This window comes from Lissotriton vulgaris, chromosome 3_1, assembly GCF_964263255.1.
Source record: "Lissotriton vulgaris chromosome 3_1, aLisVul1.2, whole genome shotgun sequence".
Lineage (NCBI taxonomy): Eukaryota > Metazoa > Chordata > Amphibia > Caudata > Salamandridae > Lissotriton > Lissotriton vulgaris.
In genome coordinates, this window is record NC_141689.1 from 2,011,561,830 (window position 1) to 2,011,587,008 (window position 25,179).

Sequence of the window (25,179 nt, forward strand, 5' to 3'; positions counted from 1 at the left end):
AAACAACTGCAAACCAGATATCAAGTTGCACATATCCAGGGCCACTGGAATTATGCAATTGTGTGGCTGCGTCGCATTTTGCATAGTTATGGATTTGCCGCATTTGCGTCAACGCATCATCTACTGCATGATTTGCAGACTTTAACAAAATTGTTTCTTGCTCAAACGGTTCAAAAGTGACTAAAAACACCGCAACATGTTGCCGCGCATTGGAAGGCTCTTTGCAAAAGTTGACTGGTCAGCTTTCTGTTCATTATTGATATATATGGGAGTAAAACTTGCACTAATGAGGTGCAACCTACGCCCAGACAGTGTTAAATATCACAAAATGTGCTGCATTATACAGCATAATTTCCCTTTTCTTGCCGCATAATTTTGCCTTCCTTTGTCACATAACTCCTGCATATGTCCAAAGGGGGGAAAAAACCATACATTTCTTGGATATTAAAGCACTACCATCAGTCTGCTGTACACATATGGCTATATCAAAAACCTACAGACAAGAAGAGTGCCTTGAGTTATCATAGTTTTCACTCAAGAAGCCTACATGAAACCTTCCTGTTTGGACAGTTCTTGCGAATTTGGCGCAACTGGTCTAAGAACACCAATTACTTCCATCATGCAAATGCATTATACCAAACATCTAATTAAGGACTCATTAAAAAGGGCATAGTTCACTTCTCGTGATGTCCTTCTGGACAAAAAAATTAAAACAGCAACTGATAAAATAATTTATTCGTCAGCCTTTTGCCCAATTACTATTCGTTTTAAAAATCATCTACCAAAATTGGAAGTTTTGCAAATATTTTAATACAAACCAAAATAATCTGTATTTGCGCTGAAAAAGAATTGAAGTCTTGGAAACCAACTGCTAAGTGCTTACATACCTGTAGCATCAGCACTTAAAGAAACACTGAGAGACCAGTGGGATTACCATGGGAAACGTGGAATCCTTATACTTCACTTTAACATCGTGACTACAGGACTAAGTGAAGGTTCCGAAATACAAAATATTGAACTTGACAATCCTAATACAGCCCTTGTAAATGTCACACTACAATATGGGGTCATCTCAGACTCAACAATGGCAGTCTTGTTGTAGGAACTACAATGCCCTTGAGCAAGCCAGGTGACATTAATGTATGTACCACTTGTGTATCTCTCTGCTCACACAACTTTATTAAATCTACAATGAGGACTACTTTCCACGATTTTGCTCAGATACAGAGGGAACAAGGATGCCGGACAAAGCAACCGCACCTAGATTTGTCCACACTCTTTAGCAAATCTTGACAGTAACAAGGGATCCAAAGTCTTCTGCACTCCCTGCAATCATTTATGGACGTCGGATAAAAGTGGAACCTGTCTATGCCGGTATCAAGGTAAACAATCATAATAAAGAGCTTAAACCTGAGACAGGAATGTTTCAGTTTGGAATATAAGAACTCAAGCGGACTTGTTTCTCTTTTAATATTAAAACGTAGGTGTTATGTTTACCATAAAAACGTTCAATTCGATTGCTCTTGTTTATTTTAGACATAAAGTGCCGCAACATTTCAGCTTACATAAAACAGGATTTGTTTTTTTATCAAGCCATTCTTTCGATTTATTACACATAATCCTTCATCTTATATTATGTACACTAGTTCCCTGTCCTGAGAAGGCCCCACAAATAACAGTGATTGAAACGCGTTGACACTTCCAACAGGGGCACTGAGCGAGAAAAGACTGTGTGGAGGCTAATCGGCTGGAAGAACTACAAGGCTACTATTGTCCCTTCTTGATATTATTCCTGGCTTTTTTGAACAGATACAATTATTAAGGACATTGAACGTACATGGAGTTTTTAAAATTTAGGAACAGGAAGTGTATTCCATGTTGGTTTCATATTTATTTGACTTTCAGTAATGTTTCACTTAATGAATGATAACCGAGAAAAGCACAACATTGAATCTGCATTAATTATCAATATGATTGTGAAAAGTTAATTTATGAGTATATTTATATGTATGACTTGTGTCTCATGTTGATGTTACATTGCATGCCAGTGAATTGATGAGATTAACAATGACATATAATTTTCTTGATCCTTTTGTTTGAAAAGACTATTAATATTGAGTCACGAAAAGTATCCTTTCTTTTTCATCTGTTCTTTTCACATGAACACATTTTGGGCCTTCCTTTCTCCCATAAACCGAGCTACTGCACTATCGTGACCCCTATCCGAGGTTTCCAGCCCCCTTTATCAGAAAGTATGCATCTGCAAGTACTATTTGGTGTCCATCATCCAGTGGTCTGGTGAGGTGCATTCACGTTTTGTCTGCTCACTAGAGAATGGGGCAGTGGGTCAGCCCACTTCAGTCACTTGCTATGTGTCACTGTAAGTGACGGCATTTTATTTGATCATGTCCACATCCATCTGAAAAGAAGTGCATTTCAGTGCCAGAGGTAATCGGCTAATGCTTTACTTTGCTAACACTTTTTTCCTTTCCATTCTTCACTTTTTAAGTTATTCCTGTGTATTTAAACTAAGCCTTCATGTTACAGTAATGTAAAGCCAGTTGTACATTTTCTTTGCTAAAATATTATGATGTGTATTAAAACTATACCTGTTCTCAGTACACCCTCCTATTAGGAGGAAGCACCTATACCGGTTTGTTAAAATGTGATGCAGTGGTTAGTTGTTTAGTTTTAAATTGAAATATCTTTCTTTATTACAAGCATATAGCCACCACATAACGATATTTTCTTTTTTTCCCTTTTATTTAATTTTTGTGGCATATGCTTGTTTTTAAAACTAGTGAAGAAAATAGCCACCAGACTAACTTGATAAGACTAGAACTATTGGCTTTGAAAGACAAAACGTTCACATAAGCTGCACTGAAAAGCAGACTTCAAACTTGAAATGTAGCCTATGGTGTATGTCTCGTCCTTGAGGACAAATAAAACAAGCATTTGCAATGCAATAGGTCTCGCATTATTTAAGTTTGAGCTATTAGCATTGTAAATGGCAATTGTTTTTTGCTTTATGCTATATTTTTTTTTTTACATAAAAAGCTTCATATAAAATATGTTTTATTAAAGTTATTTATGCAGTATCTAAATTTTGTTTGCATAAAACAGTATAATAATATCTTAGTAAAAAAGTCAAATATTTTAATGGAAATTCACCAAACGTTCATTTATGTGTTCGTTTTGAAAATAGCTAAATTAATAGCTTTGTCATTTACAATGCCAATAGTTATAACTTTCGCAAATGTGACACCTATAGCATTTGTAATGCAACATTTGTATTTACGTGACTTAGATGTATTGATATTACAAATAACAATGGCTTTTAATTTTTTTTAATACTTAATAAAAGTGATTGTAATTTATAATGGCAATAGCTTAAACTTTTGTAAATAACTTTTGTGAAGATTATGTTCAGTGTATTTTATTGTAACAAAATCCAAGAACAGAAGTGAAATATTAACATCTTTTTGTGACATTTGTAATAAAGCTTGAAACATTGAGAGAACATATTTGTGCTGTGGTGGTGCTGAGTGATGCTGTGGTGGTGCTGAATGGGGCTGTGGTGATGCTGAGTGATGCAGTGGTGGTGCTGAGTGGTGCTATGGTGGTGCTGTGGTGGTGCTGAGTGATGCTGAGTGATGCTGTGGTGGTGCTGAGTGGTGCTGTGGTGGTTCTGAGTGATGCTGTGGTGGTTCTGACTGATAATGTGGTGGTGCTGAGTGACTGTACTCACTGTCACTCTGCACTCACTGTCACTCTGCACGCACTGTCACTCTGCACGCACTGTCACTCTGCACGCACTCTGCACTCACTGTCACTCTGCACTCACTGTCACTCTGCACTCACTGTCACTCTGCACTCACTGTCACTCTGCACTCACTGTCACTCTGCACTCACTCTGCACTCACTGTCACTCTGCACTCACTCTGCACTCACTGTCACTCTGCACTCACTGTCACTCTGCACTCACTGTCACTCTGCACTCACTGTCACTCTGCACTCACTGTCACTCTGCACTCACTGTCACTCTGCACTCACTGTCACTCTGCACGCACTCTGCACTCACTGTCACTCTGCACTCACTGTCACTCTGCACTCACTGTCACTCTGCACTCACTGTCACTCTGCACTCACTCTGCACTCTGCACTCACTGTCACTCTGCACTCACTGTCACTCTGCACTCACTGTCACTCTGCACTCAATGTCACTCTGCACTCACTGTCACTCTGCACTCACTGTCACTCTGCACTCTGCACTCACTGTCACTCTGCACTCACTGTCACTCTGCACTCACTGTCACTCTGCACTCACTGTCACTCTGCACGCACTCTGCACTCACTGTCACTCCGCACTCACTGTCACTCTGCACTCACTGTCACTCTGCACTCACTGTCACTCTGCACTCACTGTCACTCTGCACTCTGCACTCACTGTCACTCTGCACTCACTGTCACTCTGCACTCACTGTCACTTCGCACTCACTGTCACTTCGCACTCACTGTCACTCCGCACTCAATGTCACTCTGCACTCACTGTCACTCTGCACTCACTGTCACTCTGCACTCACTGTCACTTTGCACTCACTGTCACTCCGCACTCACTGTCACTCTGCACTCACTGTCACTCTGCACTCACTCTGCACTCACTGTCACTCTGCACGCACTCTGCACTCACTGTCACTCCGCACTCACTGTCACTCTGCACTCACTGTCACTCTGCATGCACTCTGCACTCACTGTCACTCTGCACTCACTGCATGCACTCTGCACTCACTGTCACTCTGCACTCACTCTGCACTCACTGTCACTCTGCACTCACTGTCACTCTGCACTCACTGTCACTCTGCACTCACTGTCACTCTGCATGCACTCTGCACTCACTGTCACTCTGCACTCACTGCATGCACTCTGCACTCACTGTCACTCTGCACTCACTCTGCACTCATCATTACTGTTCCTTTTGTGGCATAAAACGGGTACCTCTTCTGCGTGCACTGGTTTATGTCAGAGGAGCTAAGCTTGGTCAATGTCTGAACAAAATGGCAAAATGATATGTTCCTGCAACAGCACAAGGCCGTAGATTAGAAGCTACGAGGTAAGAGACAAAATGTACCCGCAATACCAAAGTACTAAACGTTTCACTGTATCTTGGAGGAATGTACTTACAAAAAAAAAAATCAATCACCCATAACAACGAACCCACCCGACCCGTCCTTATCAAAACAGATCAGACGAAGACTTGATGGAGAGGGCCAGGCACACAACCCGGCCATCGGTCGCCTGGGAAACCAGATCCATCCACGGCTCAGGAGTCCTCTGTGCGTGGACAGGGTGTACTCCAGGAATCAAGTCCGTGCAATTGTACCTAATAATTTTCTCATAAAAAACTCACTGCGCATTCCACCCTCAACGAACAACACGCTTGGCAAAACAACATGCACGGCAAAGGAAACCGGCCGCTCGCACACTCTCCTCTCCTGCCTCCTTGTATCATACCAAGTCACGGACATGCGCAGACGTCGTGATGCGCATTTGATTCAAGTATTTTACAGTTTTATAAAAAATACTCACTGCGCATTCACCAATCAACGCGCGCGGCAAAGGAAACCGCCGCGCACACGCTCCTTTGCCCTAAGGTAAGCAATTACGGCGGACTCCCGCTTTCGTTTTCCGCCGGCCTGCGAACAGGAAGTCAGGCAGGCCGGGCGGGACAACCGGAAGTAGGAGGGCGGGAGCCTACCCCGCCTCCCACGGAAGAGCCGCGATTGTTTGGCGCACCGGAGCAGGCAGGAGCCTACCCTGCGCCCCGGTGCCGAAGAAGGGAAGAAGAGTCTTGCTGCCGGTGGGAGCCGCTGCACTGAGGATGCCGGTGAGTGGGGCGTCGCCTTGTTGGGGGGGGGGCGGGGGGCATCTGTGTGCGCGCGCGCGGCGGCGGACTGTGTATGTGTGTGAGCGTGCATGTGTGTGTGTATGTGTATGTGTCCTGGAGTCTGTGTGTATGCGTGTGTGTGACGGGGGGGGGGGGTTGCCTGTCTGGGTGCCTGCGTGTCTGTGTAAGTGTAAATGCGTGTGCGTGTGTGTGGAGCCGAGAGGAGAGGGGCTGGTGTGTGTGGAGGGGTCTCTGTGTATGCGTGTAGGTGACGGGGGTGTGCCTGTGTATGCGTGTGTATGTGCGCATGCGTGAGTGCTGTGTATGCGTGTGGCTGTGATGTGCGCATGCGTGAATGTTGACGCGCGTGCACACAGCTCAATCCACGCTCGTCACAGTTTTGTGTCCCTCATTCCCCCGTGTCAGCCGACTATAAGTCTCCGCCCTGGACGCATCCTTCGGATGCGAATTCCAGGGCGAGACCTAAAAACATTTTGGGGACTTTAATGTCCACTATGTCAATCTCAACATACCTAAAACATTTTACTGCAAACTCATATGTGCGTTTCAAAGCCTTTAAAAAAAATCTAAATACATTTCCCCTATTTCAGTTCTGTGAGATTACTGGGTGCCCAAGTAAGCACCCACCTTTTCTGCATTTAACATGTTTTACTAATTTCAAAATTACAATATGTAACTAGACTGTAGTGTAATTAGATTTGAGGATATGAGACCATGCTAAACACTATGACTATGAGGTTTGCCTGTCTCTAGTAAAACCATTTATTTACTACCTACAATTCCTTTTTATGAGCAATGCATTTGCAATCCTAGTCATAATGTGCCTAGCAGCTGGTTGTCTGTGCTGTTTGACACTCGCACACACTCCCACCACATATCCACATATTTTTGTACCATCGTTTTCCAGTGCAATCAAAGAATTTCAAGGCCATATCATCCTGTAGTCGAATGGTCATGACTCATGCCTCTTGCAGTCCGGATGGAAGATAACTATGGCAGATTTCGCAAAAGCCTAAAAAACCTGGCTATTTAACATCTAAATTTCATATTCCGTAGTGTTGCTTGCCCTTACAAATCTCCGCGCTGGGAAACCCTTTGTGGGTAGCTGTTGCGCGTAATAAATGCAATTAAATAAAAAATAAAAATTAATTTTCTGAGTACGTGGGTCTTTTCCGTTATTGAAATAAATCATTTACACTCCATAGGCATCATTGATTAAAAAATAATAATAATAATTAAGGAACCTTTCTCTGTTGCGGCTATTGTATTAAGTTGTTTTTTTTTTTTGTTTTTTTTATTGACCGAATTTGCTGCTGTCTGGCATTCTTAGGTACTGTGAATGGTTTTGCATGGTGTTCGTTATGCCTATTTCCTGACTGGTAATGGGCTGATGACAGCCATGGAAGGCCCCAATACACCTGTTGCTCATAGTCGACCTTGAAGTCTTAATTTGGTTATGAGGTTGCCATGCCTGCTCTTTTCAAGTTGATAACGTTTTACTTTGCGTTGCAAGTGATTTTCAAGAATCTATAAGTTTACTGCTTTCCAATACTCTCCCCATTTCCAGATGTGAACTAATCCTCCACATATTTAATGTTGGGAGATGCACGAGCAGGGCACCAAATCTTTGTAATGGAAGAAGCTGTTGTACATCAAGGCATCAGAGAGAGGTGAAAAGATACTGCATTGCTTGCATTTGTGTATGTCTCATTGAGATAACATTGGTTTCTACAGGGTTCACTTTAGGAGTGTTTGATGTTCTCCTATGGACCCGCAGCATACTTACCCAGCTTAGAAGGGTGAGGCCGATGAGCACATCAGAAAATATAATTTTTCCCCTGAAGGTGCTTTTCAGGTTCTTGAAGGAAGTGTAGATTCTCCTTTACACAATAAACTGACGTTAAAATACTACGGATAGGTCCCATGCCATGTTACAAACTCATTTATGTCACTCAAAAAAAGAAACCTAATACACCACTAAAGGATTCTTTCACCAGATGAGCTTGCTTATCTCATAATTATTTCTTAGAATGCAAGAAAGGCTGCAGGTAGACCAGCCTCAACTAGAAGCCCTTAAGCAGGCAGTGAAAGCTATCATGCAGTCTTCGTTTTTGAACTCCGAATTGAAAAACTCCTTTTAGAACCTGAAAACCTGCAGCATTTGAACAAAACGGCAATTGAGAAGTGAAAAGCCCACCTCCCTTTCATATATCAGCACATTTTCCATTCTCCTTATGTTATACATATTTGTGTAGTGCACCAATAACCCTTGATGGTATCCAGGCGCTTCGCAGTTGGGTAGGCAGCAGACTCCCTGGAGATTTATTTAAAAAGTCAGCTCTTCAGTTTCTTGCGGAATTCAAGAAGAGATAAGGAGGCTCTGATGTGGTGTGATAGGTCATTCTGTGTTTTGGGGGAGATGTAAACCTCCTGCTTTGTCTTGCTCGTCCCTACTCCTATCCTCACCTTCCCAATCTGGGACACGAGCTCCTCCAATTGTTTTACGCATGGTTAGTTTTGGGGTTTCTTCCCTGCCTTTCTGAAATTGAATTTGCCACCTGTATTGTCTAGAGCAAACACCTTTGAATGTTGGTCTCCCAATGCATTTATCAAGAAATATACCAGCATCTGCTGTTCATTTAAGAGGACCATAATTCAGGAGAGCTCACTCTCAGCGTCTTTACCCAAGACAAACAAACCATAAATATTGCAATAAAGAATGGTACTGTATCATTTTTAATGCATGTGCAGCACTATGGCTTTTTGCTTGTTTTCGCTGAAGCTCTGTTTTTCTGTTTTTAGTATTATATTAGTGTTATTGTTCAAATTATGTTGGTACCTTTTTGCAAATCGACCCCAAATCATCTGCACCCCTTCTCTTGGTTACTTTTTTACTGACTTTGACCAGTGGTACTGCAATGTTGTCTGTACTGCATTTCTGGTGGGCTTGATTTTGTCAACTAAGAAATCCAAAGTACAACAGCATCAAGGAATATATGGGTGTGGTGACGATGAAGGATTGCAACCATATTATATATTATTGAGTACATTGGAATGTGAAGGGAATCTTTCGCTTGTGCTTTTTGAGTTGTCAATGTACTTTGTAAGAGTCAGTATTGTTAGGTTATTTAATGCTATCACCGTTTACACCACACACTTCTAGCATTGCAATAGCACCGTAGTGCTATTGCAATGCTAGAAGTGTGCGGTGTCATAGTCTGTGCGCCCTTTCCGCAAGGTCCTTGGATTTTCATTGTTTGACTGTATTTGGTTGTGTTAGGGCAGTGAAGGCAGGTTTGTCAATAGTATTATTTAACAATCTTTTTATTTTTTTTCGTTGATGTGAAAGCTAAAATGTGTCCAGTAACGTTGTGTATTTTTGTATGTCGAGGATGTATGGCTGCATGTGCAGAAGGAGTTAACTGTTTCTGGCGTTTCTCTGTGGTAAATGTGTGTCTATTTTACAGTCTGAGCAGATTGTTAACAACTTTGGCATTCCTAGCCAATTGCATAGATTTGATGCACAGCTGTGTTTTAAGGTGTAGTATCTTTACACTACCTGGCGCAGAATAGTTCTAAGATGTATGTTGATATTATAAGTAGGATAATAATGTTATGTTGGTAAATAAATAAATAAATAAATAAACAAATTCGTTGACAACTATGGCCTCAATCCGTGTAGAAAATCAGGACAATTACGGGTAGAAAGCTAAGCCTCATCTTGGATATAATTTTTCCAATTTCATAGAATTCACTATGTTCACAGAATTATGTTTGGGAATCTGTGCCAGGCATGGGTTTCCATGAATACTTCTGTGAAGGTCACATAATATAGTATGGCTTCAGGTTTCTATTTCCACTATGCCGAGCTCTTCATGGTGAAGAACTATGCACAGGGGGAAAAGGATTCCCTGTGCAAATGCTAACTTTTGTTTTTCACCAGCGGGGGAGTGGGATTGGGTTTGGGGGGGAGGAGGGCTTGGGGGGTGGATATGTTTATTATCACGTGAAGAAAACCCCTTTCGCCTAAACCCCAAACAGATCTGGGGGTGGCCTATTCACACTCCGGGAGGAATTCACACTAGCCTTGTCTGGAGGAAAAATTCCCATCTTTCAGGTTTGAAAGGAAAATTATAGGAGATTTTGAATGCAGACAACTGTACTCTGTTTGTGGGCGTTCACAAGCTTCTAAGGCTAACAACAACATGAACCTCCATTTTCCCATCCTCTTGAGTGGGATTAATGCATGTGGAGAATGAACTCTGTCCTCATGGGTGAGATTTCGACACACGTAAATGGGTTTACGCCTGCTAAGAATGCCTTTGTAAATTCCTTTGTAAATTCCTGTCAGGAATGAAATGGGTAATATTGGTCGTAAGTGTATAGCTTTGTGCGTTGGACCGTATGTCGTTAGAACTTTGTTGTGCTCAGGATAACATTTAAATAATATGCACTCAAAGGATTTGAAATGCGGAGTAAGTATGTATCATATCTGAACTATGTTTGAGGTATTTGAGAAAAGGTCTGTCTGCTTTGTACTAGTGGGCGAGTGTGTGAGATTTCTTAGAACTATCTGTTTTTGGTAGCATCTAATTAAGAGGATGAAAAGGGATATCTCTACATTGCAATATTCGTGTGAGATATGTTCTCTCGGATGTAGGGCAGTTCTGTGGGAGAAAAGCAGAATATACAACAATAAAAGCCTTGTTATCAAATATACATGGAACGCAGTGCTCTCTTTTTTTATTAGGGTAAGACACTGGATAAGTAAGATTGTATGTTACCAGCACTTGCATATGTCGGGTATTCTAACTTGGATAATATTTGAATTGTGGCATGTTTGTATTTTAAAAGTTAAAGATAATTGGCTCTGTGTTAAGACTCTTACATTTACTACTTCCTGCACCATTGTTTTTATGTCATGCTTCACTCTGTTAAAAAGACCACTTAAACCCAAAACTATATTTCCCAATGGAAAGCTTAATGTGCCTTTGGTAAAATGAATGATTAGATGACTGACAGTTTTTGGACTCAGGTTTTCTCTTAATTTGGGACACAAACTTGTTAAAGCCAGGTTGACTTCAAGGCAAGCCAGCTGGGGAAAAGCCGCAGGCAACTTTAACGAGAGCCATATGCTTGGACTGTTTGGCTCTTACAGAATTTGTTTCAATTTCGGGAATGGAGCTGGCCATGAAGCACTACGAGGTTGTTGTGAACCTAACACACTAAAGTATTTGCACATTTAACAGGGAAGTAAATCACAGTTAAACTGTAACCAGCAGCCATTTTTTGATACTGGGATTCAAGCATTCTTTTTGCTCCATCTGACCACTGAGGCTCATAATTTAGTGGCATTCAAGGGTATTTTCAGAAAAACTTGGCACATTAGTAGCATGACGTTATTTATTTTGTTTCTTTCTTGCAAATCTCAACTGAAAGCGTTTGAGATATATAGTCCCCCTTCTTGGAGAAATGAAAAGCTATCTAAACCAGATGATGATTATTGGCTTCTGAAGATTTCACGTAGAGCTCCTCCTGACTGCGGCCAAGATGGATGAGGACTGCTTTGTCATTGCAAGCAGAGGCATACAGCCCTCTTGTGTATTATCCAGAAGTAAATTTATGATTGTCCTGTTCACCAGAGGCTAAGGGAACGCATCAGCTTTTAAGTATCAGTAATGAAATATTTTTATGACAACACTGCCTTGCCTGTTTCTTGGCAGGAGGTCTCCCATTTGTTAGTCTTCTTCCTAGTTGTGCCACTGGTTAGGTCTAAATCTGTTCCTTTTGCTTAGTTACAAAGTTGACTATAATTTAGAAACCTTTGTAGTGGCCAAGATCATTGTTGAATGCAGTAGTCGGTGTGGTGTTATCTACATTGGGCTTCCAAAGGTGATTTTTAAGTGCTGCGGCAGCACTAACTTCAAGGGTATTGGGCTTTTTCAATGCGCTTCATAAGACTTTTTCAGTGTCAGCTTCTTATTTTTTGCTCAAGTCCACATTGAGAAGGTCAGAATATTGCTGTTGGTGCATTCGACGTGTACTTAAATCTTATATGTATAAATGATCAAAGTTTATGCCAAGGTGGTGATTGTTGCGTCAGCTAGTAACTTTCATAGAGGACAACAGGAATATTTTGCAAGGCAACACAGTGTTCTAGACTTGCCAATGCATATCTGAAGTTTATGTTGCGTGTCTGGCATTTGACTGTAGATTGGTATGGTGTTTATAAAAGGGACGCTTGCCCTGACTGAGAGTTGTTTTTTATACTGTTTTGGCAGATACAGGAGCCATATTAAGTACTACTAAGGTGTGAGTATGTATGTGCTGCTACAACAATATTAATGCTTTCTATGTGCTTACAAATGCTGAGAACATAACTTGTGGAACAGAATTTGGCAGGCATGCCAGAGAATAGGGAAAGAAAATGATTAACCACTGTTTTGCACTTTTAGCTCATTGGAGTTACTCAAAACAGATGTGATTTTCCTCTGCCGATATTATACTCCAAGCCAATAACACGGCTAGTCATGTCTGCGTTTTTATTTTGGCACCTGCCTAAACCAGTATTTAGTAAAAAAAAAAGATTCTGGGGTATGTGAAATGAGGTAGAACCGTTTTCCTCCAGGCTGCATTGGCTTTATGAACCGCTTGAAGGCACGAGACTTGACAGGGTGGTAAGCCGAGGCTATGGGCAAATATGCAGTTTTCTTTAGAAGTGAATTCAATGCAAGGAGGAAAGTCATAGTTGGCATTTTCCCAGCACATACTATATGACGACACATACTAGTTATGGGACTAAGTTGACCCTGAATAAATTTGCCACAAATGCAGTTTGTGGTTTTTGTTGTTGGCCATTATAGGAACCATAAGTTGCTCACACATTTGAAAGCTGTGGGCAAATGCTTCCATGAAGTAATTTTAATCCAGGTATCCATAACATACGTCTGTTTTCCTGTTATACATCTTTGATTTTGGGAAACATGCTTGTAAATACAGCTGTTGTGGTGACGTCAACAGTACTGTATACATGGGAATATATTTTACAAAACATATGAGTACAACAGGCTCTCCGATTTACATAGGAGGAAGTTATTCTACTCTTTAAAAGTCTTCCTTTGGTACATATTGCTTCTCGTGTAGCACTATTTCTCTACTGAAAACTCGGGTACCAGGGTCTTCCTTATCAAGGATCAAATACCATTGAACTACTCTAGCACTGCTGCGCCACACTTCTTCATGGACATGCGAACAGCTTTAGACCAATGTCGAAGAATCTTTCCAACTGCATCAATATGACTTCAATATTTTTTCTGTGACGACTCTTCAATTGCCTCTGCACCTCGCTAAATTGAGTCCTAGTGTCATGTTGACTTTCACAACTAAACTGTGAGCAAGTTGCTCCCAACTAAGCATTCTGGTGTGAGTTTTTATTTAATGGTCGTTTTTTATTTTTATTTTAAACCCAAACAAATGTGCAACCACAAGAAAGAGACTAAATATACAGGGGATAGGCTCAATTTTAAGAATGCAAATATATATGTGTGTGTGTGTGTGTAATATATATATGTGTGTGTGTGTGTGTATATATGCGCGCGTGTGTGTGTGTGTGTGTGTGTGTGTGTATATATATATATGTATATATATATATATGTATACATATATATGTGTATACATATATGTGTATATATATATATATATATATATGTATGTATATGTGTGTATATGTATATATATATATATATATTTATGTATATATTTTTTTTTGGGCAGTCCGGTCTTGTAGGCAGGGTATCATTGCAGCATTGAATCCGGAGAACACAGCTTTAAATATCAGCTTCACACTCTTTGTCCATCTTGCATACCGCAAGCTTTAACAGTAAATCACAGGCCTGTGTTAAAACCAGGGAACAAGCACAGGTCGCTTCAATAAAGGTACATTATTGAAGTTGCTCCCCAGCAAAACCAGTGTATTCAGCCCCAGCCCTACAACACAGAACACTAATTTGATGGCTTGTCACTGACTTTTGATTGTTGTCACTTTGCTCTGCACATTACCTTTTGGATACTCTTTTATAAGTTGGTGTTTTATCTGCTGCTTTTAGAAGCAACCTCTATTTTTTTATTAATGGTAGTTACCGATATTATGCCGCTATGTGGTTTCTCTTAAGTGAAGGTTACCCCGTTTTAGGAGAAATCTCACACTAGCAATTTTATTGCTTTACTTTTATTTGAGACCGATGGGTGGAGCTCAGTGAAAAATATTTTCTATTTTCTTTTAAGCTCGATTTTTATATGTGTATTGTAATTAAACAAAGTGTAAAATGTATATATATCATATATGTATAATGTGAACAGATTGAGGGATGGATGCACCCATTGATGCTGTTTTTCAAGGATCGGGCTTACACAGGCGTTTTTAATAGAAATGTTAGTTTTAAGCTGCACATTTCTGCGTTTAAGAAGGTGGCACATTCATGTAAAACCCGGCTAAATGGAGGTTCCCTTTCACTCACTGACACACTCCATTTTATTTTCCTCGCTCTATATCGCAGACAAACAAAATATTACTGGATCTTTGGTATAGGACTCGGCAGAAGAGCCTTAGTGCATTGCGGGCAGGGTGTAGTTTAATTTTCAGGTTGGTGAATCTTCAATGTTAATGCGCCTCTATTTTTTGTTTCTGTGTGCAGGTGATGTATCGCCAATCAGCATGTCTCCCATCAGCCAATCCCAGTTCATTCCACTCGGGGAAATCCTCTGTTTGGCCATCTCGGCTATGAACTCTTCACGGAAGCCAGTCACCCAAGAAGCACTAATGGAACACCTCACCACCTGCTTTCCAGGTAACTGCACTACACCCTGTTCTCTCTCTTTACTGCGTGTTGAGGGAAGCGTGGAGTGTTTGCATGAGATAATGCACGAACTTTAAGGGGACATTTCTAAAAGATGCACAGAAGTATATTTTTCACCTTAGTGTCTCTTGTTTCGATCTGCATCTATATTTTCATGCAGGTTTAATGGAGTCTATTTCTGGTGGAGTACCCACTCAGCAGAACATTCAGTTGGGGAGGCGTGGGCGTCCACGTGATTTCAGTATAATTTGCATAGAATAAAAGCAGGGAGTCTGGAGTACGCTTTAGGAATGAAATAATAATTTATAAGCCTGCCTTTGAGCGCTACTTTTTGGGCACACGTTGTGTGCCTTTGAAAGTGGAGGAAACAGTTTACTCTTTTATGCAGTGCTTATTTAAGTCGTGTTCAAGAAAAAGTGCTGATTTACGATTGTTTTTCTGGAAACCAACCTGCTTTTTGGGCTCAAAGCTCTAGGAGGAGCACCCCACTGCTAGGCCAGAGGGGTGTGGACTAGGGAGGGTTTATCTTTATCAGATTTGGAGCGTCAGGTCATGATGGCAGCTGCAGTGCATTACTGGCATGGCGCTTTTGACTGCCTCACAGCTAATCATCCTTCGGTTGTGCTGTCAGAATAAACCCCTTCATTTTATTTTTAAAATGTTTTTTAATTGTTTTTTAAATATGCGTTAAACAAAAAAAAATTGACAGAGAAGACAAAACACCCCCCCCCCCCTCTTCTTGAGCTGAGAAAATACAACGGGTGCCAATTCGAAAAGAAGCCAATAATAATACAAAACATAAAATCTAGATAACACAGTCCAATATATCAGCTTAAAGTGCATAATGCGAAAACAAACAGTTGGGCCATTGTAAATAGAAGTAGGACTGTGACAAGTAGAATAACCAATGCAAAAATACATCCCTGAATAATACAAAGTGAAGAATAGTTAATACGCAAAGTTAGATGGGCATAAGTCTCTAAAAGGTAAAGTAACCAGTGCACGCAATTCGTCTCAAAATATACCGGATCATTTTGTGCAAATATGCAGGCAATCAATACCCATGGTTGTGTGTGCATAATACCCGAGGTGGTTTAAGTGACCAGTGCAAAAATTCATCACAATATACTACTGAGGAGAACTTTTGTGCAAAGCGGTAAAAAGTTAATACGCAAATGCAGTTGATCACCCTAGCCAGCTCTAGGAAGAAAGTAATTAAAATGTAGTACTTTAAAAAGCACCAGTCTTGAGTGCTTGCCACCAATAGGGCCTAAAATGATCATAAGCGGATCGTGGTTTGCCACTGCCCCCATTCAGATGAAATTCAATCTATGGGCAGAGAAAACCCCACTTGTTAAGACAGCCCATATCACAAGTCCTAAGGTGAAGCCCCTCCTAACCTAGCTTTCTTCTGAGTTTTCTTGATTAAGCCAACGAGAAAGAAACTCCCAAATAGCTATGCCTTTCTTTTTAGCCCAAATACCCTTTTTAGAATAGATTACCTTTTCCAGGGTAAATATTGAATAAAGCTGGGCCATCCAATGCGAGAATAATGGAGGATTGGGATCTATCCACGCAGGTAGCAAACATATGGACTGAGTCAGCACTGAATTCTACGCAGCGCGGACAGTGTATACCTTTTCCCATCCCCCATTTGGCAATCCTACTTGGTGTAAAATATTTAAACAATCGGTTTTTATAAAACTGTGCCTGCATGCTGGCAGATAATAGATAATTTTGAGCAGATTTAGGTGCTCTGCGAAAAACGTTTAGTAATATTCTGTTTTTGCTGCCACTTATTAGAGACTTTTGTCAGGTCATCAGGCATTAATTCAGCTATTTAAAAATTCGTAGATTATGCCAATTCAGGAGGGGATGGATGCACATAGTTTCTCAATTAGTTCACATTTAGTGAAACCAGTAGGCCCCCTTGTCTTACGTTAAAAAAAGTCCTAATTGCATGATATTTAAAAGCATCCCTATTGCTCAAGCTGAATTGAGATTGAAGCTCCTCAAAGGGCAAGACCCCGTCAGCGGTACAAAGGTACCCTGGTTTATTTACCCCTCAGTCTGCCCAATTTTGAAAGTATGATATTCCAAACATATCCAGTAAATTAGAATTATTCCTGGTAGGAGTGTAATAGTTCAACCTACCGATTCCTAGACTTTTACGTACGGCAGAGAAAACCTTGTAAACTCCCATAAGGGACTTGAATTTTACCCTTCTGTAATATCCAAATTCAAGCAGACCCCACAGGCACCCCCAGGCGTCTTTACCAAGTAAAATTTCATAAGGTGAAGGAAGTCCTGAAGCGGGAGTTGAAGTTGAATCTCGCATCAATATTGGACATGATTGTAAAACAGTAGCCCAGTAATATAGTTTAAGGTTGTACAGTGCCCAAACCCATCATTTCCGAGGGAGAGACAAAAGTTGATATCCCCTCCTAGGTTGAGAATATGCTCACACAAACTGAGAAAACAACCGGTCAAATCTTAAAAGCATTGCGTTAGTAAACTCCAAAGGTATAGCTCTAAAAAAACATAAAAGTTTGGGGGGAAAAATCATCTTGAGCACATTGCATCGGCCCACAATGTACAGATGTATGTTGTTGAAACAGCTCAAGGCTTTCTTTGTCTCTACCACAAGAGGGTCCATATTTTGGCCAACAATCAAATCGGTATCAGCCAAAATATCTACACATAAAATATTTAGCTTTGTCGACAACTCTGTTTTCTGTCCAAGTGATCTTTTTGTTTATTATGATTTGGGTTTTCCCTTTATTCAGTGCTTACCCCGATACAGCCCCGTATAGCTGGGCCTCTTCTCAATTGCAGGAATAGCTTTCTCTGGGTCGGGTGTTACAAGAGCTAGATCATCTGCATAGGCCATGATTTTAGTTTCTAGGCCGGATCTATGAATTGCTGAAATATCCTGGCTTTCTTCCAGCTTTTTAATAAACGGGTTGATGTACATGGCAAAGAGCAATGGGGAGCAATGTCGAATCCCACATGTTATATTTATTTGCTCCATCAGTGACCCATTAATAGACCCCCTGGAAGTGGGGGTAAGATATAACCCCTTGATGGCCTGAATGGCTTCAGGTCCAAAGTTCATTTTCCGCATGACGCACCAGAGAAAATTCCAGGGGTCCCGATTGAATGCTTTTTCAGCATCAAGATTTAAGGCTATTGGGTCTCCTGAAACCTGTGCTGCGTCAAGCAGGGTAATGACCCTCCGAACATGTTCAGTGGTACCCTTAGTGGGTATAAACCCATGCTGCCACCTGGAAACAAGATTTTCGTTTTTAGCCGACAGTCGAGAGGCAAATATTTTAGAGTATGTTTTTTAGTCACCGTTGATGAGGATGATTGGGAGATACAAACCCATTTCAATTGGAGATTTATTTTTTGTGGGAAAGACAACGATCTTGGCCGTAGACCACGATTGAGGGGGAGTTGTGCTATTAAAAATTTGCATCACCACAGAATTAACACTGAAGCCAACCGATGGTAAGCAATGGGCGGGCTATACACCCAGTGTAAGCTAATAATACGTCTTGCATATTTCACACTTTTTTCCTCTTTTTATTTTCTGATCCAATGTTGAAATCAAATAAAAAGAAAAAAAGCAGCTGTGTCATTTTGTAGGTGTGTGAACCTATAAAAATCTGTGAAAGGCATTTTTTTTTTAATCTAACCATGCCGCACAGCATTGGGCATGCTGTACAGCTTAGCTAACCACTACAGACAAAGCCAGTATGTCCCAATGGTCAGACCTATTGTGAACAGCTACTCATCAACCATAAATACGGGTATTATTAGTCCTGTGCAGCTCCGGTTCGTCCTGGTGTCCTCTCACACGGTGGGGGGACAGATGTGACCTTCAGTAGCAAAAAAGGGTTTTTAAGTTTATAATGGGCTAAAGTCTGGAGCTGGGACATGTAAAGTGGCAGCATTGGAAACAAATACCTCACATTAGACACTGTCTAGTAAAAAAAAACAAAGAGAAAAGATAGTCTGGCGTGTTTAGTGTAAAGTTGAGCAGTGGAGAGGGTAATCTAGTTGCTTTGGAGAAGGACCGGCCTTTGTGTGCTCACCTCGAAAAAACATTCTCCCGTCCCTTGAGCTGCGTAGTGTGAGGAACATCTAGACCATTGCAGCAAAGACGAGAAGAGACTCACCCTAGGGAAACAGCTGGCCTACACATGCACTCTTGTAGAGGCCTTAACCACAAAAAAGTAGCTCCTCACAAAGCAAGCATTGGAAGGATTTAGTAACGGGCACGGCCGGTACAGGTAAGAGCAGTGGGACAGGGCGGGGGGAGTCGACAGACGACGGAATAGAGAAAATAAAATAAAAAACGAAATAAACTTCTTACCTTGCGCTTGCCAGATCTCTTCTGCGGCGAGTGCAAGGTAAGTGGTTTTCTTTTGTTTTCCCTATTCTGCCGCCTGTCGAGTGTTTCGAATCACAAACCCTTGCACACCTGTTGTAGTTTTAGGACTATCAGAGGGTAGCAACGTCTCCCATGTTAGAGGAGAAGCATAATATGGTTGCTCAATGACTTATTTATTTAGAAGCACAAGTAGCACATACTAGTTCCTAACATTTTCTTTTTTAGTAGCAAAATGTATTAAATAGGTTGTTAGTAAACCAACATTACCAAAACCAACAGATCTAGCTTTATTGTGCATGCATGTATTTAGTTATGTGTGTTATCATAGTAAAGCCAGATCTATTGGGTTTGCCAATGCTTGTTTTGTTTTAGCCTGCTGGATTATTTGTAAGTGTGTGTGTGTGTCTGTCTAAACATATATCTAAATGTATGGTTGTCTTACACTTTCTTCCTAATTGAAATTTAAAAATAAGCATTTGCAATGCAATAGGTCTCGCATTTGCAAGAGTTTGAGCTATTTTTATTGTAAATTACATTGCCTTTTATTTATGTTTTGGTTTTTGAAACATAAATAAAAGCCATTGTCATTTACAATGGCAATAGGTGAAACGCGCGTAAATGCGAGACCTATTGAATTGCAAATGCTTGTTGTTACCGAAAAGCCCTTTCTACAGCGCATACTGGCTCTTTTAACGTTACTCACAAAAACAAACAAGTACAGGTAAAGCACGAGATGGCTTTGTGTTACCAAGAGCACAATGCTCCGGCACTGGAATTATAATCAACATAGTGGCAGAACCTAAATCCCAATGGCCGGAGTCAGGAGGCTTCACAAGGAACATATTAACCTGTAATAATGTGCTAGAATTTGTTGGAGGAATATGGTTAAAGAACAGTGTGCACACTGATGAGAGGCATGTGAATCTAGGACAGTGTCTCCTGTGAATGAGCAGTGCGGACCCTGAGTAACAGTCTCTTACTCATGCAGTTTTGCCATCTGCACTAGTCATGTTCTCATCAGCGCTATTCTATTTGTTGTCATCGGCACTAGGCTCGTTGTTATCATCAGCGCTATTTTCGTTGTTGTCATTAGTGTTGACATCAGCACTAGTCTCATTGTTGTCATCAGCGCTATTGTCACTATTCTCGTTAGCACTAGTCCCACTGTTATCATCAGCGATATAGTCATTGTTATCATCAGTTCTATTCTCATTGTTGTCATGAGCACTAGTCCCATTGTTATCATCTGAGCTATTTTTATTGTTATCATCACCACTAGTCCCGTTGCTATCATCAGGGATATTCCCATTGTTGTCATGGGCACTAGTCCCATGGTTATCAGTGCTATTCTCATTGATGTCATGAGCAATAGTCCCATTGTTATCATCAGTTCTATTCTCTTTGTTGGCATTTGCACTAGTCCCATTGTTATCATCAGTGCTATTCTCATTGTTTGCATCGGCACTAGTCCCATTGTTATCATCAGTGCTATTCTCATTGTTGGCATCAGCACTAGTCCCATTGTTATCATCCGCACATACTGGATTGAGCACAAAATTCATAATTTGGAGAAAACAACACCACTGCCAAAAGGCATAATAAATCCAGTGGCCTTGAATGCTAAATATGATGGAAGGCACATATATAACCTTTGCTCAGATATGTTTCTTTTCAACAAATGCGGTACCCATTGAAGACAATTTACTGACTGACCCACACCTTGCAGGCAAAGACGCTTAAACGTAGTATTGACATCATTTATGCAGCAACCCATATAGAACGTCTCCTCTTTCAAGTAACTTGGGAACGGTGAGCAATATCTGCTTATCTATCTCAAAAAGATGAGCTGTTCTCCACTCACTGAGATATCTTAAAATAATATAATGCCTCACTTAAAAAGACTTCTGTATGCCACTGGTTGCTCAGTGTATTTACTTTGCCGGGCAGTGATCATTAAAGATGACTTTACATGCCATCTTGTGACCAAATGCACTGACTCAATTATAGCCACATACAAGTTGGGAAACCAAACAAGTTACAAACGTAGTAAGAAAAAAAAGATGTTTTTTTTTTTTAGAAAGTAATAAAAACATTTGCGATAACTAAGACAACCAAAATGTAACACCACCCCAATCCACACGCCGCTTTTAAAGTCAGTAAGAAATTCCAAAATGCAAATACATTCCCGTCGCCTATTAACAAATGAACTCGACTAGATACAGTAGCGAATATGTTTTTTTGTTTTTCGTTTTGGTTTTTAGAATTCTAGTCAGCAGCTGGGCAAAACATTACGGCTCCACTTTGGAACTTCTAAGTGGAAGCTAACGCGTGCTTTGGTTTCAGTTTATTTTTTGTTAAACCAATTAGAAAGACTGAGCCAATTACGCATAAGGGGCAAAAGACAGCAAAGCCCGAGGGGGAGGGGAGGCAGAACAGAGAGGACGGCCACAACACAGGAGCCCATCTGCTGACAGATGAGCATCAGTCCCTTTTGAACCATGGGGGCAGCTGTTGCCCCCTCTCTGCCTGATCCCATCATTCTTCTATACATTGAACCCAAAAGCCAGCACCTACAGCAATCGCCACAAAAGACCACAACAGGAACACTTAGGGTGACAACAGCAGCGCTCCCAGACGAGAGGTATAACAACAACAAAAAAACTAGTCACCATAACAGCAGTGGCCCTATTATTTCCATTCCATCACTAGGCCTGAAGCCGCATGTAACAAACATAGCAATAAAATGCTGGCATATGATTATGCGATGTAGGAATTTTTGCCTGCAAGATGATTCTCACATATCGAAATGGAGTTAGTCATACAGTATTGTTCGATGTGCACTGTTTGCACTAATTTCCACAGAGCATTAGAATAGAAGATTTCCCCAAAATGTTGTGTGCCCCTCTGTGGACGGCTTAACTACATTTGGCAATCCTTCCCCCGTTCATGCTCTCTGCTCTCAACCTCTGACCGTGGAAATCCCATCATAGAAGCGTAATGCTCCCCGTCGAATGCTTCCTCTGCAGCCATGAATCCCTATCACCTGATAATCTGAAGAAGCACCACAGGATTTACTCCTGCAGAATTGTTTTGGATTCCTGTAGAATTCAGGAGTAAAATAACAAGCTTCTCCAGCCATCGGGCGAAGGCAGGCAGCAAGCCCCAGCTGGAGACATTCTTCGCGGTTTTCCTAGAACGAAATCTGATGTAAAAACGCATAGCTCCATCGGCCCTCACCTCGCAGATTTTTGTTTCTTCAAATAATTGCTTTTATGAAGGGCGCCAACAGTGAAAACTGCTCTCTCCGATGAGCCGCTCTCCGGATACAGTATTGGTTACAAGATTTTAAAATAAACGGTAACTTCCTGTCTCTTCTCTCCCTGCAGTCGCATAATAATGAGGGCAGCAGGTCAAGCAACGCTCCGGTAGAAAATATAGAGTACACGGTATGAATTAAAAGCACAAATCCCTCGAAGATGAAACCAAGGAAAGGTATAAAGAATAATAACAGATGTTGGTCCAATGTATGCAGTTAAGGTATCACCGCCGCCGGCCCGAAAACCGAAAGTTAGGGAGCGTCAAACCTGTCTTGAGGCAGGACTTCCGCCTTCTGCGGGAAGCCCGCGCCCACGGGGTGCATGACCGAGAGGAGCAGTGGTGACGCGGGGCTCCCATGCCTGAGGGAGAGCCCCGCAGTGGCTGCAGACGTAAGGAGGAGTAAAAGTGACGGCTGAGGCCGCCGATGCAAGTGCGGGGCTTCCATGAGTGATGGAAGCCCCGCGTGTGCCAGGTGATGCAGAGGAGATGACACCAGGGGAGTCCTGAGCCTGATGGTGCCTGAAGCAGCGACACAAGAGCCCGGTGAGTGGGGCTTAGGAGTGTGGGGTGGGGGCATCTAGGAGTGGGGGGTGGTGTGCGCGTGTGTGCGTGCGTGCGTGTGTGTGTGTGTGTGTGTGTGTGTGTGTGTGCGCTTGCGATTGCAGGAGGCTGACTTGCCTCAGAAGCGGGACAGGAGATGTGCACAGCGCGTGGCTGTACGTGCGCGTACACATACTGAAATTGCTGAAAGCTCTGCGCGTGCCCATCTCCTGTCCCACTTCCAAGGCAAGTCCCTAACAATAGAGCTCGCTGGCGACAGCGCTTTCGCGCTGCTTACGCCAGGCTCGACCTAAAAAGGCTGCTGCAGGGAAAAAAAGAAAACACAAATGATTATGAGATGCGGAATTTAAGGTGTGGTGATTCAGTGAGATGTAAAATAGTCCCTTGTGTATTGCAAAGAAATAATGCTCTGGGTGACACCAAAATACACTTTATGTATATTTTAAATGATAACAATAAGCCTAGACCTATAAAGTGTTCATTATTGAAACAAGGCTAAGTTTGAAAGATCTTCGGTTCTCGTGCCCTTTGGCTACATAGAATGTGATTAGGTCTCTTCACCTGGCCTCCTGTTTTTAAAACCTTATTATTTCATTCAGAACATATAATTAAAGCAGGAACTAGTATACCCAGTGTAACTAAATTCCTGTATGCCTGTTGTGGTTCAGCACTTGGAGCCGATTTCCTTTTTTAAAAAAATTGGCAATAACACCTTTGGAAAATACAACTTGGGTATAGTATAGTTGTTCGTTTAAAGTTATGAAGGTTGTAACTTGAGCCAGAGGTTGAAGAAGTAGCAATTGACTTCTCATACTTCGATTTTGTTTTATTATATAGTTCTACTTCTTTTAATCTTTTTCATAGTTCCGGTGCTTTTCATACATTGTCGTAAAAGCATATCGTTTTTGCATTTTACAGCAGTAATGAACTTTTTTTTAAAGCTAATTGGTTCCCTAGGCACCTCTTGATCTGGGGGTATCTACGATGTCATTTCTGTGTCCACCAGCGCCCGCTTTCTCCCAGCATCCTCCACTGCACCACCGCACGCCTGTTGGTCATAGTTTCATTGCGTATTGTTCATATGTCAGTGTCTTCTTGGTTGTGGTGTCATTGCCTGACTAGAGACCAAGCTTCACCGCAGTTGCAATGCCAGTTTGCTCACTTGAGAAAACTGTGTAATTCTAGGCAACATTGTCTACCCTTATGGCCCGATTTCCGCAACTATGAATATTTGACCTGGTCAGAATAGGACATTTACCAGTTTGAAGTGCAGTGGAAATAAACATGGCCTTCCCTTTTGTATTACTGCAGTTAATTGCTGTCAAAATTCATTTAAAATCATTATTGTTTTTAGTAAAATTAATTTACTACAGAAAATAGGACAACACATTACAATTAGAAAATAAAACTACATCCAGTAGGTTTAATTACTCAATCATTTCAACAGTTACTCACCATTACTAGGGTTGAAAAAAATGATATTTTAATGGTATTTTTAACTTTGAATGTTCTACATTAAACCGAGCACGTTAAGTTAACATGTTTGTTAGAAGTGGCTAATTTTTTGTACAGTGTTATGTTGAAAGGTTGTTTCTAAGTTTATTTGGGGTGTGTAGGAAGCTGGCTCTTTATATAGTAGACCAGAACGAGGTACACTGTATAAAGAAACCAGGCAAACCCCAGTTGGTTTACAGAGGCACAAATGATATCCAAAATGTTCTCTTTTGTGGCACTGTGGGCGAGCAGTAAGGCGTATCAGAGGGTATGCTAAGCATTTGTTGTACTCACAGAGGCAATAAATGAGTCGCACACTCACGGATAAATCAGAGACCAATTTAGGAAAATAAGTCCTATTTTAATTTTGATACCAAGGACTTCGTTATCAAGTAAGTACTTTAGCTGTTATGCCTTTTTACAGGTAAGCACAAGAGTTCAATATCATGCGTCTTTACACAGCAATGCGCCCCTAATGGGAGAAAAGGCATATGTTACGTACAGTTATTTGTGACCTGTTTCTGGGGATTTCCTTCTGGACTTAAGGTTGTAGGTGGCCAGGATTCAAAGTACCATCAGCAGTTATTCGTTACCTACCCTGGGGCAACCATTTGCAGAGGTGCTGGTCGGGTTAATAGCTGTGTGCGCTA

General features: G+C 41.3%; 1 protein-coding gene across 6 annotated transcripts in view; it reads left to right on the forward strand.

The window, feature by feature from the left end:
• STOX2 (storkhead box 2) overlaps nucleotides 1-25,179 on the forward strand; it is a 630,189-nt gene that overhangs the window by 471,178 nt on the left and 133,832 nt on the right. For 5 of the 6 annotated variants that reach the window (XM_086962472.1, XM_086962475.1, XM_086962474.1 and 2 more), the window contains exon 2: nucleotides 14,599-14,751. In XM_086962472.1, coding sequence (XP_086818598.1) covers nucleotides 14,599-14,751 — 153 coding nt within the window. Of the gene's footprint in view, nucleotides 1-7,475; nucleotides 7,576-14,598; nucleotides 14,752-25,179 lie in introns of those variants that run through there. The other variant, XM_086962478.1, reaches the window with a different exon arrangement.